The sequence below is a fragment of the Tupaia chinensis genome, unplaced genomic scaffold, assembly GCF_000334495.1.
Source record: "Tupaia chinensis unplaced genomic scaffold, TupChi_1.0 Scaffold000317_1, whole genome shotgun sequence".
NCBI classification, from domain to species: domain Eukaryota; kingdom Metazoa; phylum Chordata; class Mammalia; order Scandentia; family Tupaiidae; genus Tupaia; species Tupaia belangeri.
Genome location: NW_006159810.1, coordinates 1,427,589 through 1,443,200, shown reverse-complemented (window position 1 = coordinate 1,443,200; position 15,612 = coordinate 1,427,589). Strand labels below are relative to the sequence as shown.

The 15,612-nt window shown below is 42.5% G+C and overlaps 1 protein-coding gene across 3 annotated transcripts in view; it reads right to left on the bottom strand.

Annotated features, from left to right (window-relative positions):
* Nucleotides 1–15,612, bottom strand: part of VIT (vitrin) — a 132,482-nt gene that overhangs the window by 67,679 nt on the left and 49,191 nt on the right. For all 3 annotated transcript variants that reach the window (XM_006151330.2, XM_027772992.1, XM_027772993.1), the window contains exons 4-5: nt 10,215–10,371; nt 5,788–5,921 (exon numbers count right to left, since the gene is read on the bottom strand). In XM_006151330.2, coding sequence (XP_006151392.1) covers nt 5,788–5,921; nt 10,215–10,371 — 291 coding nt within the window. The remainder of the gene's footprint in view (nt 1–5,787; nt 5,922–10,214; nt 10,372–15,612) is intronic.

Genomic DNA, 15,612 nt, shown 5'->3' with positions numbered 1-15,612 from the left:
TTACAATTAAGATATGCATTGCTAGAGGTTTTAGATGGTTCTGTACTGAGAAGTTGATTCTCTCCTTCCAAGTTCTCTTGGGTTCAATAAAATCCGTCTGATTCCTGCACTGAATTGTTGATTACAAAGAGGAAGTCAAGCGACATTTTGTTCTCCTGCATTTTATTAATATTTGAACGGAAACAATAAAATCTCCATGACTCAGTTGTTTAACATCAGAAACCCTTATTTTATCCATGCAGGTGAAATGTGTAAGCTGAGGTTTTCATACATGTGGTTTTGAATGTTTAATTAGACGAATGCAAAGACAATCCCACATGCTCTTATTTTAAGTTATCAGAGCATGTGTGCTCTCACTAGAGAGAGGAGGGAGAAAGCATCCTCTGATGGGCATGGTCATGCCTCAGTCCCTTCTCCACTTCCCCATCCTGCTGGGATTTTTGGAAAACGGGGGTTGGGGGAGGGAGGGGGAGGTGTGTGTTTAAATCTGCCAGGGCTGGGATTTGAACTATAGTCAGCCATGTGGGATCCAGCTTCTTTAACCTCTCGGGCTGCGTCCTGCCTGGCTCTCCTTTTAGAGGATGAAATGGTCTGGTCATAAGCTGGCTGTGTGTAACAGCTCCCCTCTCACTGTCACAGACCCTGTGGGATCCATTTGAATTCCATGGCAGTAAGGAAACTTAAAGGTAGGCCAATGTGAGGTGTGTGTTTATATCTGCCAGGGCTGGGATTTGAACTATAGTCAGCCATGTGGGATCCAGCTTCTTTAACCTCTCGGGCTGCGTCCTGCCTGGCTCTCCTTTTAGAGGATGAAATGGTCTGGTCATAAGCTGGCTGTGTGTAACAGCTCCCCTCTCACTGTCACAGACCCTGTGGGATCCATTTGAATTCCATGGCAGTAAGGAAACTTAAAGGTAGGCCAATGTTAATCAGCCAAGAAACTATCCATTTGTTGCCCACTTTAGATGGGAGGAATACTTTAGATGCCAGAGGAGGAGGGATGGTAATGTCTATCAGGGAATCAATGGAGGTATTAAAATAAGCTACTGGGGCTGGGTTAGCAGGCAGCAAGCCTGGTATTACTGAACATTGCCTGAGAAGACTGCTGCTTGCAAAGTCTTCCAACCATGAAGTGAGGCCCGCAGCTGTACAGATCTCCTGGCTGTGTTCCACAACTTAACTCAAAGTGCCACTGGAGTATAGTGGTTTGCCTGACTTCATATCTGTTGAATTCCCAGTGCCTAAAGCAGTATCTGGCATGTAGTAGGTGATCGATAGATATTATTCAGCAAAGGAGTATCTTAATGCCTTAGATTTCTGAAAATTCACATACCCTGGCAGAGGATGGGGGGTGCCACCTGTTAGCAATAGTTCTAGGTAATAATGAAAACATTTTCCCTTTCAACTGGGGAAGTGGGGCTTGTAGAGTGGGGCTTGTGGAGATGGTAAGGAGTATGGCATGATGAGCCCCGGGGTGGGGGGGGAGCAGGGAGGAACAGAATTTAATGCATCATGTTGCCAAACATCCTGTAGGCACAGGGGTTGTAGGGTCATGAAGCAGATGGAGGGCCTAAGCAGATTGGGAGTTTCTAATTTACCACTAATCAATTGCCTCAATTTGTGAGACTCATTTTTTTCCTATTCAAAAATATGAGTAATGAGGTGATCCTACTTACTATACGAAGTTATAGGGATCTAGTGGGGGGAAAATGTTAAATGTCTTGGAGCTGTATATCTCCATGGAGATGCAAGATTTGATTTGGGTATTACCTATAAGTACCACTCAAAGTGGGGAGGGTGTAAAATGTTTGCGTCACGTCATTAAAATCACCTGGGGAGTAACTGGGCATTCCCAAGTCCTCTGCCCATGTCCAGGCCCGTTCCAAATAGACAGTGATTGAGGTTATTTTAGATCCCAAGAGGGCCCGTGGCTGTGGGCCACACTTGATCAACAGAAAGCGATCTACAAGCATAATCTCTACTTACTCTTCTTGCATCTAAAAATTCTGTAATTTCTTCTGTTCTATTCAGAAGGTAAAGGAACATGAGCTCAGTTTTGTCACATGTGTATTAAACAAGTGGGCACAATTAGGAAAGATCCCTCACTGATTCCCACCCCCCTCCCCAACTCTGACTTTCCAAAGATCTTGCTGACCAAAAATGCATATCCTCTCTCAGCCACAAAGTAAGGAAATTAAAGGAGTTCAACGACCTGTAAAAATTAGAAATAAAAAACTAGAGCGAGGCCACAGGGGCGTCTGAGCCTTCAGAGGAGGATTCTGACATGGTCTGGTTAAACTAGCTGGCTGTGAACCTCAGAATAATGGGGAGAGTTCCTTGGCTCCAAGTCAGCTGATATCATTAGGCTGCGGTGTACTCTCCTAACTCATCCATTGGAAAGAGGCTTCCTACCCATTGCAGAGCACAAATGTTTATTATTACTGGCAAAAAATATTTCAGTTAAATGTCACGGTGAAATGAGGGAGACAGAAGTTGAGATTTATAGGAAATAATTTCAGCACATTGATTTTTTTTCATTAAAAAAAAAATCTCTTCTCATGGAATTTTTCTTTAAAACCTCCGTTGGAATTCTCAGATTGCAGGCCAAGCACTTAAGCTTGAAATGCTATTATTGGGAACCAGCAGTTAGTGTAAAGGCTATGTCGCTGGACTCCCACGTAGTCGACCGCGGTTCGCGTCCCGGACCCGGTGGCTTAAAACTCACGCTGGGCGCGTGTGCGTGCGTGCCCAGGATCCCGAGAGGAGAATGGAGGAGAAGGGATTGCGGCGTGACCATCCCCCCTGGGGGGTGATTTCTCGCTTTCTGACTCTAATGTCTCTCTCTGTCTGTCTGGCGAGCGCACGCGCCCTATAGTGAAAATCTCTCCAAAAAAAAAAAAAAATTAAAAAAAAAAAAAGAAATGCTATTATTTAGCTGAGACCTATTTGGTAAACACCTATGGGGAAGTTATATTTCTTTCTATCCCAACATACTTGTATTCTAGCGTTTCCATATGACCCTTGTTCTGAAGGGCCTACAGTTATTGGGGTTGATGTTCTCCCAATATCTGACAAAAAAAAAAAAGTTTCATTTGAACTGTAGGTATGTAGAATTTGGCAGGCAAAAGGAGACATGGGTGGGGGCAGCAGGTGGCATGGTGGTTAAGGCACTGAACTCCCATATAGTCAACTGCAGTTTGGGTCCCGGGCCTGGAGGCTTGCTTTCTCACTTTTTTTTCCTCTCTCTTGCCAAATTAAAGATAACAATAAATAAAATTAGACAAGTAACTCTTAAAAAAAAAAAAAAAGCGCGAGAGAGATACATAGGTTGCCCAAATTAAAAATAACCCTAACATTACTGTCTGTAGTCCTATTACAACTGTGATGAAAGATAGTAGAGATTTGGGGCATGGGATGCCCAACAATACCAAAACCACCTCAATTGGAAGGTCTACTCTATTATGAGACATTTCTCTTCCTTGCTTCAATTGACTTTCTATAAGTAGCCCCTTCTCAGGACAGTTCACGGCACCTAATCTTGTTGGGAGGCCAGGAAGTTTTGCTAGACTCTAGTTTAATTAAATCTAGATCTCATGGGATCTCCTTAAAGAAAATAGGAGATAAAGTGAACCTAGAACATCGTGTAGTGCTTGAACACCAGTGTGGATATGACAGGAACGAAGGGCTCCCACTGGCCAATCTTAGACAATTTGAGCACCCAAAAGAATAATGATAGCGAATTATAACATACTGTACTTTAAAAAACAACCTAGTGGGATCAGCAGATGGCATAATGATTATGTTGCTGGACTGTGGTTCGAGTCTTGGACCCAGAAGCTTGAAACTCACACCAGGGGGTGTGTACATGCATGTCCAAGAACCCAAGAAGAGAATGGAGGAGAAGGAATTGCAGCATAGCCATCCTCCTGAGGAGTGATTTCTTGCTTTCTGTCTCTCCAGTGAGTGCATGTGCCCCATAACAAACATCTCTCAAAAACCCTAAAAAACTAAAAGTACATGGTCCCCTTAAAAAATAGGTGCAGAGGGGAAAATAACTTTTCTTTATGTAAGAATACCAATAAATGGAAGGAATTACATAATTAGGAAAATTATAACTAGTAATTAATATTTGATTCAGCAAGGATCAGCAGTGAGTGCTAAAACCAGAATGAAATTTGTTGGGGAACAAGCTGCTCAAGTAGTTTTCAAATATCTCCCTACAGATTGCTTATCGTGGCAAGATCTCTTTGCCATGGAGAGGGATGACGAAGTAGCCAGATAATCAAACTTAACATCACAAAGGATGTTTTGTGGCTCTTGAGGTTTGACACAGTGGCGTACTAGGCACCATCTATCCTTGCTAAACTATCTCACGTGGATCCAATCATGAGGAAACAGTTGGCTGTGTCTGTGGTCCAGATTGTGGAACACAGTGCTGGACAATGAGTCCAGACAACAAAGATGTCATTGCCAAAAATGTACTGTGGCAGGGGATAGTTCTAGATTAAAGGAGACTAAGTAAGCGTGATGACTAAATGCAGTGTGTCATCTTTCATTGGATTGTGGATACCCCCAAATAAATGATAAAGGATGTATTGGGAATGATTGGGTACAGTTGAATAAGAACTAATTATTGATATTTTTAGGTGTGGTATTGGTATATTGGTTATTTAGGAAAATGCTTTTTCTTAGAAGATACGTGCTAAAGTATTTAGGGATAAAGCGTCATGGTGCCTGTGGCTTATATTCCCAGGGTTCAGAGTAAAGTTATAGGTAGCTGATGGGTAGCTAGACCAAGCAAATGTGGCAAAGTATCAATTGGTGAATCTAGGCAGAGGGACTATAAATATTTATTGCATCATGATTTTTTTTTTAAATTAAAAATTTTTCAAAATAAAAATTTGGGTTGGGGAAATTCTCAAAACATGAAAGTATGAGTACATGTCAAGGTAGTACAGAGATATTCATTTACGTTTTCATTGTGAAATGCTTGTCATTTGTTCATTGACATTACCTCTCTGTAGCGGGGAAAGGAATAAAAATGACTATCTACAGAAATTATATGAAGTAGGCCAGCAGGGGGTATAGAGGCTAGGGTGCTAGATCCCAGCACTCCAGTGGGAATCCCAGACCCAGTGTCTTGAAAATCACTCCAGGCACGTGTGTGCATGTGCCCCAAGTCCTGAGAGGAGACTGGAGGAGAAGGGATTATAGTGTGTCCACTCCTTCAAAGAGTAATTTCTTACTTCCCACCCCTTTCAGGAGAGCGCATGCACCCTAGAGCAAAAACTAAAACGAAATGGAGCTAGATAGAGAGAACTGACTAAGTACTGAAATAACTGACAAATTGAAGACTAAAATATAAAATTGTTCCTTAGTCCTCTATATGCCCCTATCTATCCCTTTACCATAAATCTCAAGGAATAAGATTCTGAAATAGGTATGGAAGCCCCTTTGGCTTAACCAAATGACTACTTTAAAAGTCCAAATAATTAAATTCAATTAGTTAAAAATTCTACTGGACTTACAGATAGCTGCAGTGTGTTTAAAATGAGCAATTGGGGCCTTTTAATATTTCTAGATTTGACTTGGAAGTGATTCATCATGTATTATAACTCATCATATTATTTCCCTAGTTATCAGAAGCACTAATACTTTAGACCTGTATAAAATGAGATGGGCCATAAACAAAAACTGACAGCACATGAAAACAACACATTCCATCCCACGGGTCCTCCATTGTGCCCGTGTTTAGTTAGCAGCATTGCTCCTCTACTGTGGTCATACCTGAGACGATGAAAGATTCTCTCCATCGTGGGAGCGATAGTGACTGGACACCATTGGAGTAACTCCCTTTATAGCCAGACTGTCCAGCAACTTTCCGAACCAGTATTTTACCTCCGGAATTACTGATCACACCACTAGGAAGAGAAACAATTTTAAAGAAAAGAGCAGGATATTGTTCGATGTGATCCACAGGCCATAAAACCAGCCTCCATTTTTAGTCAGACATACATGAGAAAGCAAGATTAAGGAAATGTTGGCTTTGACCTGCAGCCCCCAAGAACGGTGTCTCTATCACTCACTGGGCATCTGACCTTCCAGGACCTGATTGTTTTGCCAGTAAGGGAATTTCTTTGCCAGCATGCCTCAGAATTTTTTCCCCTAATTATCATTATTTCCACTGAGTTTCTTCAGTAACGCCTCCTTCCTGACAATTTCTGATTTGGTTTTGTGACATCACAGGATGAATCCAGTTATTTTAAGGGTGTTACGAAATTATTAAAAGTAAATGATTCCATTTTGGGCTGGGGAGGGAAGGTGTACAGCTAAATTCTTTAAAAAGAGCCTCTACATGATAGGCAATTGTTTCTTTAATTCCTGGGCTTTTGCAAGATTTTAGATCCAAATGTGATGGTGTCTGACACGTGCATCTTTCCTTCTGTGTTGAAGAAGAGCTCTACTTCTGTCCTGAGTTGCACTTTCCCATGGTCATTTCTTTGCCCCAGAGCCTAACGTGGGTATCTGTAATTTATGACACAAGCTAAAAACATACATTGACGTGTTTCCATCAACACCTTTGCTTTCCTGCAATAATGAGAATTGCCATTTCTTCCTCTCCTGCCTTTGTGGTGAGTCAGCAACTTTCAGCACTCAACTTCCCAATGGTCCAGAAGGGAGGAAGGTGGTAATCATACTGGATATGTAAAACACTGAATTGTTTTGAAATTCTCACATATGATATCTCACTGGATCCTGCTAGCAAACCTGTGAGTTATGTTGTGGAGAGAAGGTTGCTGTTCCCATTCCACAGAAAGAGGCCACGGGAGATTGACTTGCTTAAGATTTCGTAACTATTTTGTAAATTGCAAGAGGGACTTGAACCCAGGTCTAACTGACCTAAAACCTAGGTTGGTTCCTGTGGTCACAGGTACCTCCCAATGTCAACTCTTCCTCACTCTCTCACGTCTTTACTCTCCTTTCTTCTCTCCAATAATTGGTTACTTTACTGCTTCCAACTGTGGCCAGGTATGTCTCAGCTCGCCTGAAAAGTCACATCATTCCCACGTCTGTGGTTCTCATTATGCTGCTGGCTTACTCTGGGACACCTAGTTTCCACTTCTGCCTGACCAGGCCTGCACAGTGTTCAAGGTGTAGCTGCGTTTCCAACACCACCTTTCCACACAGCTTCAGACATGATTTTGCTACTCTTTATCCCACTTAGAACCTTGTTTTCACAACTTGAACTGATTTTTGTTCTGTCTTATAGTACTTTTCCATTCAAAAGATGTGTCATGACTTTTCCAGTGACCCAATACTTCCTAAAAATCTCTGGAGTTAATTTTGTCTCTCAACTAAATGGAAGATTTTTTTAATGGAAAGGACAATATCTTATGCCTCCGTGAAAGAAAGCCTGTCAGTGGTAATGTGGGTGCCACTTATACCAGCTTGTGAAGACCAGTTGTTAAAAGATTCAGGGGGACCAGCAGATGGTGTAATGGTTATGCTGCTGGACTCCCATGTAGTTGACCATGGTTCAAGTCCCAGACTCAACAGCGTAAAGCTCACACTAGGTGTGAGTGCATATGCGCCCAAGATTCTGAGAGGAGAATGGAGGAGAAGGGGTTGTAGTATGGCCACCCCTCCAGGGAGTGATTTCTTGCTTTTTGTCTCTCTGGTGAGCACACGCACCCTATAGCAAAAATATCTTTAAAAAAAAAAAAAAAGTTCAGGATTTAAGAGCTGGTTTTTCCTTCTCTTCTCCTTATGGAACTTCATTTATTATAAATTTGCTTAATGGTACATCATAGGTACATAAACTTTCTTCATTCTTTTTGTTTTTGTCTGACTAGGCTATTTCAACAGACCTGTCTTCAAGTCCAGAAGTTCTTTACTTGATCAAATCTGTTAAAGCTCTCAATTTTTTTTTAATTTTAAAGAATCATTTATTCATTTATTTTAATTTGACCAGACACACACACACACACACAGAGGGAAAGTGAGAAAGCAAGCCTCCAGGTTCAAGAATCGAACACGATCTGCCATGTGGGAGTCCAGAGCCCTTAACCACCACACCACCTGCTGGCCCCTCAGTTTTTTTAAATTTATTTTTTAAAAATAATTTACTATAGGGCACCTGCGCTCACTGGACGGGGAGAGATAGCACCCCCTTGGGGAGATGGCCATGCTGTAACCCCTTCTCCAGCCTCTTCTTGGGATTTAGGCATGCATGTACCATGTGCCTGGTGTGTGTTTTAAGCTGCTGGTTCTGGGACTTGAACCACATAGTCAGCTATGTGGGATCCAGGTGCCTTGGCTGGCCTGCTCTCAGCTGTATTTTTAAATTTCTTTGATTGCATTCTTCAGCTCCAAGATTTCTGTTTGGTTCTTTTTTATATGCTCTCTTTCCTTAATATCTCGTTCAGATCACATATTGTTTCCCTAATTTTACTAAATTGTCTATCTGTATTCTCTTGTATTTTGCTGAGTTTCCTTATGATCGTTTTTAATTCCTTTTAAAGCCTTTTTATAGATTTTCTTCTCTTTGGGGTTTGTTGCTGGATAATTATCATGTCCTTTGGGGTGTCAGGTTACCTCGCTTTTTCATGCTTCTTACATCACTGCAGTATTTAGCATCTGATGGAACAGTTGCCTCTACCTACTACATAGGATGGCTTTTGTGTTGAAAGACTTTCTCCTGTAGGTGGGGCCTGTTGCTTGGGTAGGGTGAGTTGCCTTTGCTTCCAGGTAGTAGTAGAGTAGTCTCTGTAGTTTCTTCGGTTGTAATCAGCATCAGTCCCACCTGCGAATGCCTCAGTGGCCTAGGGTACAGGGGCTTATGAGGCTGGCCTGCAGACTGGGACATGATCTCTAAAGGCTGGGTGTGTTCGTGGGTAGGTAGCATCATTCTGGCACTTCTGAACGTGACATGCAGGTGGGGGACAGGTGGCCCAGCTCTTTCCACCAGTGTCACACAGATGTGGGTGGGGTCATTCACCCAGCTGCTCTCATGAGATGCAGTGAGAGCAGGATTCCTCCGGTGGCCTCTCAAATGGGCAGCTGTGAGTGAGGTTGCTCACCTGGCTGTTTCTACTAGAAAGGGTGGTGGACAGCAGCTCAGGGCAGCACATGGCTGTGGGTGGGTCACTTGCCTGACTGCTCTTGTGAGACATGGTGGAGGGAGGGAAGGTGGTCTGGTGGCTCACAGAGTGGGGAGCTGTGAGCAAGGCTGCTCACCTACCTGCTAGATGTCACGAGAACGTTCTGTGCTGCTGCAGCCTAGGTAGGTGAGAATATAGCATGCCTGAAGTCTTCTCCTGGGGCAATGCAGTGGCATGGAGCCCACTGCTGCTCTCCAAACTGGGCTTGGAGCCTGTGAGGGCTGCAGGATTGTCCTGCAGTGAAGACTTCTGGTGCCCAAGCTTTTAGTGGGAGATAATGGAGGTCTTTTCCTTACACTATTCCTGCCTCAAGAAGTCCCTTTTGGCTCCAAGCCAATTTCCACTGGGGAGATGGGGCAGCAGATGCAAGGTGCTTTGCTCTCCGTTCTGCAGGGTAGTCCTGAGTCCCCACGCTCCACAGCATTTCCATGCATCCCCGCTGCACTCCAGTTCTCTGTCCAACACTTCAGATGACTATTAGGGGCTTACTCTTTGTTTTGGTGGAAGGAAAGTGTATTAGGCACCTTTAGTTAGCCCTGTTGCTGGAAGTCTCCCAAATCTTGTTTTATGAACATTCAAAGGTTCCCCCCACCACACACATCCTCATCCATATTTTCCCCACCAAGTTCTTACATTCAAGCCAAGCCCTGACAGTGCAGAGCCCCGTACCTTCAATGGCTTTCTTGTTTTCTCCTTGTGTATTTGTTGTTAAGCCTTTCCTGATTCTGACTGTTGTAAAGTCTACACTCTGGAGTCCTTACATTGTTTACTCGGCAGTGCTGGGACTCCCCAGGTCTTACATAAAGTTCTTACATAGATATATCATCTGCTTTCTGGGCTAGAAGTCAAGGAACAGGAGTTTTAATCCTGAATATGCATCTAAGTAGCAACTAAATTAACTTCCCTGGGCCTCAGTGTCTCTTCTAACAAATGGGACTGCCAACAGCAGGATAAAATGCAGGATGGTCAGTTGCGTTTCCATAGTTTTGCTTGCTAACTACGGCAGTCCCACACCCTGACTGCTCGTTACTCACGTAGCTCAGAGCTACCCACCTGTGTACTGCAGCACCACACACGCTGGAGTAGGACGCATACACGTCCGTACCGTACACATGGTATTTGGAGTCCTGGCATCCTGCAGGGCATTTCACAATGAACTCAGGATCGATGATCTTTCCAGCCTTCACATCACAGTTGATCTGAGGCGCAGCTGGGAATACAAACGAAGGTCAAAATTGTACCAAGTGGTGTTGGCTTATATGTGGGGGTGACTTAGGTCGCAACTGTTCACGTAGTTAATCCCTAAAAGCCTGAGCTAACCTTGTATCCCTTTCATCTAATGAAGGAAGGATGAAATTAGGACATTCCTTAGGTCAAAGGAACAACTACCGACCGACCGTGTGTTGCATTTAACCTGCTGAGAGCAAAGACAGAAGCCTGATGACTGCTGCCTTGGGTGGTCAATGAATGAGGCTAAGAACTCCGGGAGAAGAAGTGGTCAGACACAGAATCTTCAGATAGTGGCCGGGAAGTAAGGGGCTTTTAGAGGCTTTGTAACTAGCCCAGGAAAAGGGAAAACTCTCAGACATCCTGACAGGAGGAAGAAAAAGTATTCTAGGAAGGATAAACAAGGGAGCCTAGGCCTCGGAGTTGGGAATGAGGACAAGGTCAGCTTGCTGGGCTGAAGATAGTGGAGTTTTAGGACTAGGTCACGCTAAGGAGGCTTGAGTGCTAGTGTTTTGTGCAATGGAAGACTTTGGACAGAGATATCGAATGAAAGTGATCTTTCACCTTGGTCTTAAAGGATCCCCCAGCCTGGGTACTGGATATGGTGGGAGTGATCATTTCTCATTTGCCTCAATACTTGGTGCAAAGCTTGGAAACCTCCTTGTGGAGCACCCAGGGGAAACTCATTCTTTCTTCTCCACTTTTTAGCATTGTTACTGTTATTGCCAGGCTAGGACTGTTCAGTAGGCAAGTCTTCTGAGGTTGAAAGCTTGCCGGAAGTTGGGAAGGGTTTGCTCTAGTGACAGTATTTATCTAGAAGAGAACAGGGCTGCATCTTCCCACTGAAGATATTCTCTCAGTTTCTGAAGAGAAAGGTCCCCTACATGACACTTTGCTGGTACCCTCCAATCTGGAAATGTATTCAGTTATAGGACTCATTCTTCTGAAAAGAATCTGAAACAGCACTGTACAAAGAGCAGGGAAGCTCGGGAGAGACCCAAGAGGAGGGATGGTTGACAGAAATGGGTCATTTGGCCATAAGAAGGCAAGACCTTGGAGGCAAAGTGATAGTTGTCCTCACAGGTCAAGCTATGAGCTATGGTACAGAGAGCTGAGCTAGACCTTAAAGGGTAGAGTTTCTCCAGTGGTAAATTTTGCCTAAATGAGCTTTCTAGGAATTGACGTGGCCCTGAAAGGAATGGACTGTCCTATGAAGCAGTGACTGGACGGTTGGTGGAAGTATGTGAGCAGAGACTGAGCAGCTGAAGCAGGGATGTCTACTCTGAGTGGGGATGGAAATAAAGCCCCGCCCAGTGCTGAGTCTGTGATTACACACGGATCCAGGGACTCTGCCAGGCCACCCACTCTCACTGGGTTACTGAGATGGTCTTAGAGTTGTTAATGGCTTCCAGCTGTATCCAAAAAGCATACTTGTTTGTGTTTTTTAACCCTGATGTACCTGAATGAAGCAGAGTTGAGTTTCATTCAGGCTGGAGACAGAACTGACGTTAGAACTTCTGCTCTTTTCTTAAACACCCCTCCCAAACAATCCCTTGCCTCTCAGCGCCAGGCCAGTAAGGAACTCCTGGGAATGCAGGGGCCTAGTTTGATCACAGGCTTAAACAACCGGTGGTCAACATTAAGAATCAGAGCACTGTGTTTAAAGAGTTTTGTGGTTTCATTCTCCCCATCAGAGATGGTCTCCTCACCAAAGTTACTCTCTTTACCTTTCATTCTTTTAAACTCTGATACTCAAGGTTGTGTTTACTATTTTGAGTTTAGAGTTTTTTTTTGTTTGTTTGTTTGTTTTGGGTATTTGTTTTCTTGTCTTTTACAAAAAAAAATTAGGGGTGCTGAAGAGGCCACTGTAGTCTCTCCTTAAATTGGTTAATTATTTAATCGCTGGCATAACTGAATATGTTCTCTCCTCTTTCCACAGATCATGTCTCTGCTCCCAAATGCATCTCCTCCCTTAGAGGGAAGGAAAATGAAAGGTTCTTAGTTCTTCAGAATAAGAGGTAGCAAGGTCTTTGAACTGGGGTTAGCTTTTTTTTTTTTTTTTTTTTTTTTTTTTTTTTTTGATATTTACAGAAGGTATATGAACTCACCAGAGAGAGACAGAGAAAGGAAGAAAGCACCCTCAATGGGATGTGGTCAAGTTGTAATCCCTTCTCCATTCTATTGGGATTTTGAACATGGACACACTTAATATGTTTCTCAAGCTGCTGGAGCTGGGATTCAAACCATGTGGGATTCAAACCATGTGGGATCCATCTCCCTTAATCATTAGGCTACAGGGCTGGCCCTGGGTTTGGACTTTGATGCCACTTTGACATTATGAGATTTTGGTTCTCCTGGCCAGCCAACTAAATCTCTTGGGGTTGAGTAAATGAGGCTATGTCTAGAAGTCTATTGCATGAGTATCATACAATAATCAAACCTGTTGAGAGACTATAGCTGCAAGTGATGGCATTTTCTATGAATCAGTTGGTTTAAAATTTAAATGCACAAGGAAAATGTCACATGGGAATATTTTCTTTCTAATCAGGTTCCCCCCCCCTTTGCGAGGCTTTTCATTTATTTGTTTTTTGTTTGTTTAATAAAGGTCTAGGAAGTACCTTAAACAAGATCTGTTTTGTCTGTACCCAACTTAATTAGCAAATTGGTAGATTAACTCATTAAATTCTCCCAGGGGAAAAAATGAAATCATGCCTATATACTCTTGTACTTTGGAAAAACAGGGAGAAACACCGAAGAGTGGCTAACAGTCAAATATTTGTTAAACCTGTACGGAAAACTAAAGTTGGAGAGAGTAAACTAATTACATTTTGAAGAATAATTGCCAAGATCATTGGAAAGTGTAATGTCTATGTCCAGCTGAAAAAATGTGCTTCCTTCTGGTAGTTCTTCTGTCAGTATGTGGAAACCCCGGTTTATTTCTGTACAGTTTTCTCCAACTATTTGCAAAGTAGTCTGTTTTCTTATAACCTTCAAAGAATCTTCCATCCATCTATTTAAGACTCAAATGAAATGCTTTATTTTTGCATTCTCTCTGAATGTTTTTGAATGTTTTCAATGCTCAGGCTTATGATTTCCTTTGTAAATTTTCTCTCCCTTTCATTGCTTAGGTTCATTTTCATATTTCCCTGCTCCCTTGTTCCCTTTGAGTTTTTCCCAAAAGTGCAAAATTTAAATGCAAAAGGGGCCATGTCAAAATTAAAGCAGCTCAAAGATCAGTCTTAGGTCTGGAGGGAGCAGGAAGACATTTGGCAAATGCCAGAACAGAGAGTCAGAAGGGATGCGGAGTCCTGCCGTCACCCTCAGGTGAGGACTTATTTCTAAGTTCTAGAAAAGTGTGTTCCCAGAACATTTGGAGAGAATAAGATGAAAGCTTCTTTCATTCCTTTCTGAGTGGACAATTGATGGGGGCAGTGAGTGAAATCCCAAGTGAAGTCATAGAGATCCTGGGGGTGCTCAGACCTGCTTCAGTGGAACCTTTGCACAGAAACTCACTTCTTGGCCATCTGCTGTGTTTCCTCTTTGTGCCCACCCCCTACCCCAATACACCCAGGGTGAGTCCCTAAGGAGATTTGCCTTCTCATAGTCATGTGAATTTCATGTCAGAGCTCACACAAGAGCATGTCAGTATGTGCCAAAGATTCCTTCCCAGAAGCCCTTGGAACCAGTCCCAGGGAAAAGAGAACTGTTTGTAAACTGGATGGGGTTACCTTAAATGCTAGTCACTGAGGTACATGTGTCCACTGCATTAATCTCGCTGGGGTCCTGGGCAAAAAAGATCATATCTCAGAACAGAAAATTGGTCTTGTCTGAGCCACAATTATAACGTAAAACTGGAATTTCGAGGCAAAACTGCAAATGCTTGCACTGTGGGTTGGATCTCCTACTTTGATAACAGTGATTATTGGGTAAAGTCACAAAAAACAAGCCAATTATGTATTAGCAGGCCACATCAAACTGTATATTCCTTATTTTGCCATTTATCTTTTCAATGATCCCAGAAAAACCACTCTGCTTCTGGAAAACAAATTTTCTGATCAATTAGAGAAGGCCATTGTAAGCTTGCCTTGTGTCTATTGATGAAGAATTATTATAAGACTAAAAGTATGCAGGTGTAAAAAGTTTAGATATTAAACTTGATTTTGCTGGATTTTGCTACTCAACTAGAGTAAATTCTTAGTTTTTTTTTTTTTAAACAATGCAGAAATGGTGTCAGTTTAATGTAATAAAAATGACCATTAATTTAAAGATGATTGTGTCATCCTCTTTGATCTTGACATCCAATGACTAGGTCATGTCAATTCTTCCTTTGTAGTAATTTCTCTTGCAAAATTTTCTTTTCTATTTTTCTTAGTCTTTGACCATGTTGGGTCTTTGCTTAAAAAGCAATTACTTTTTTCTGCCTTTATGAAAAAAAAATCCCAACTAATTTCCTTTGTTTATTCCATGGACTTCTGGGCTTGCCAATACTGCTCCTGTTACTTTTTAAATTCCTTTCTTTCATGAGAGAACAAGAAAGACACACAGAGACAGACGGAAAGAAAGAGAAGAAAGTTCAGTGAGATCTCATGCCATATTCTTCCCTCCAGCCTTCCCAGACAACCAGGATCGTAGGCATGCACATGTGTGCCCAGTATGAACAGGTCAATCTGGGAACCAAACCTTGGTCTTCCACGTGGCTTGAGCATGACGGAGCACTGTGCTGCTGCTGCACTACTACAGCTGGCTTGTCCATGGCACTTTCTAGATGCAGGCATCTTCTCTACTTGGCCTGAGTCGTATCTCACACCTGGAACCACTTCTGCTTCCATCTGTTTAAATGCTACTACTTTTTCAAGGTTCTAGTTCTAGTTACATTTTCATTCATCTACTGGAATACAAAGTCCACAAGGACAAGGATTCATGTCTGTTTTACTCACTGCTATTCAATAAGAGTGTCTGCTGACTGAATAAAGGATGAAGCTAATCTATTAGAAATGCCTGGTGGTTTTATTTCCAAATCCACAGTTTTTCTTTACTTTTAGTTGATCCGAATCACATTTCTGGTCTGGATTGTTAAAACAGTGACCTCCCATTTTACCACCTTCTGCACCAATCCTTTCCATGCTTACCACCTTTTGTCCCAATCCTTTCTCTGTTGAACAGCCAATATAATTTTTAAAATTGTACTTATTGATTTTTAAATTTTGACCAGAGAGAGACAGAG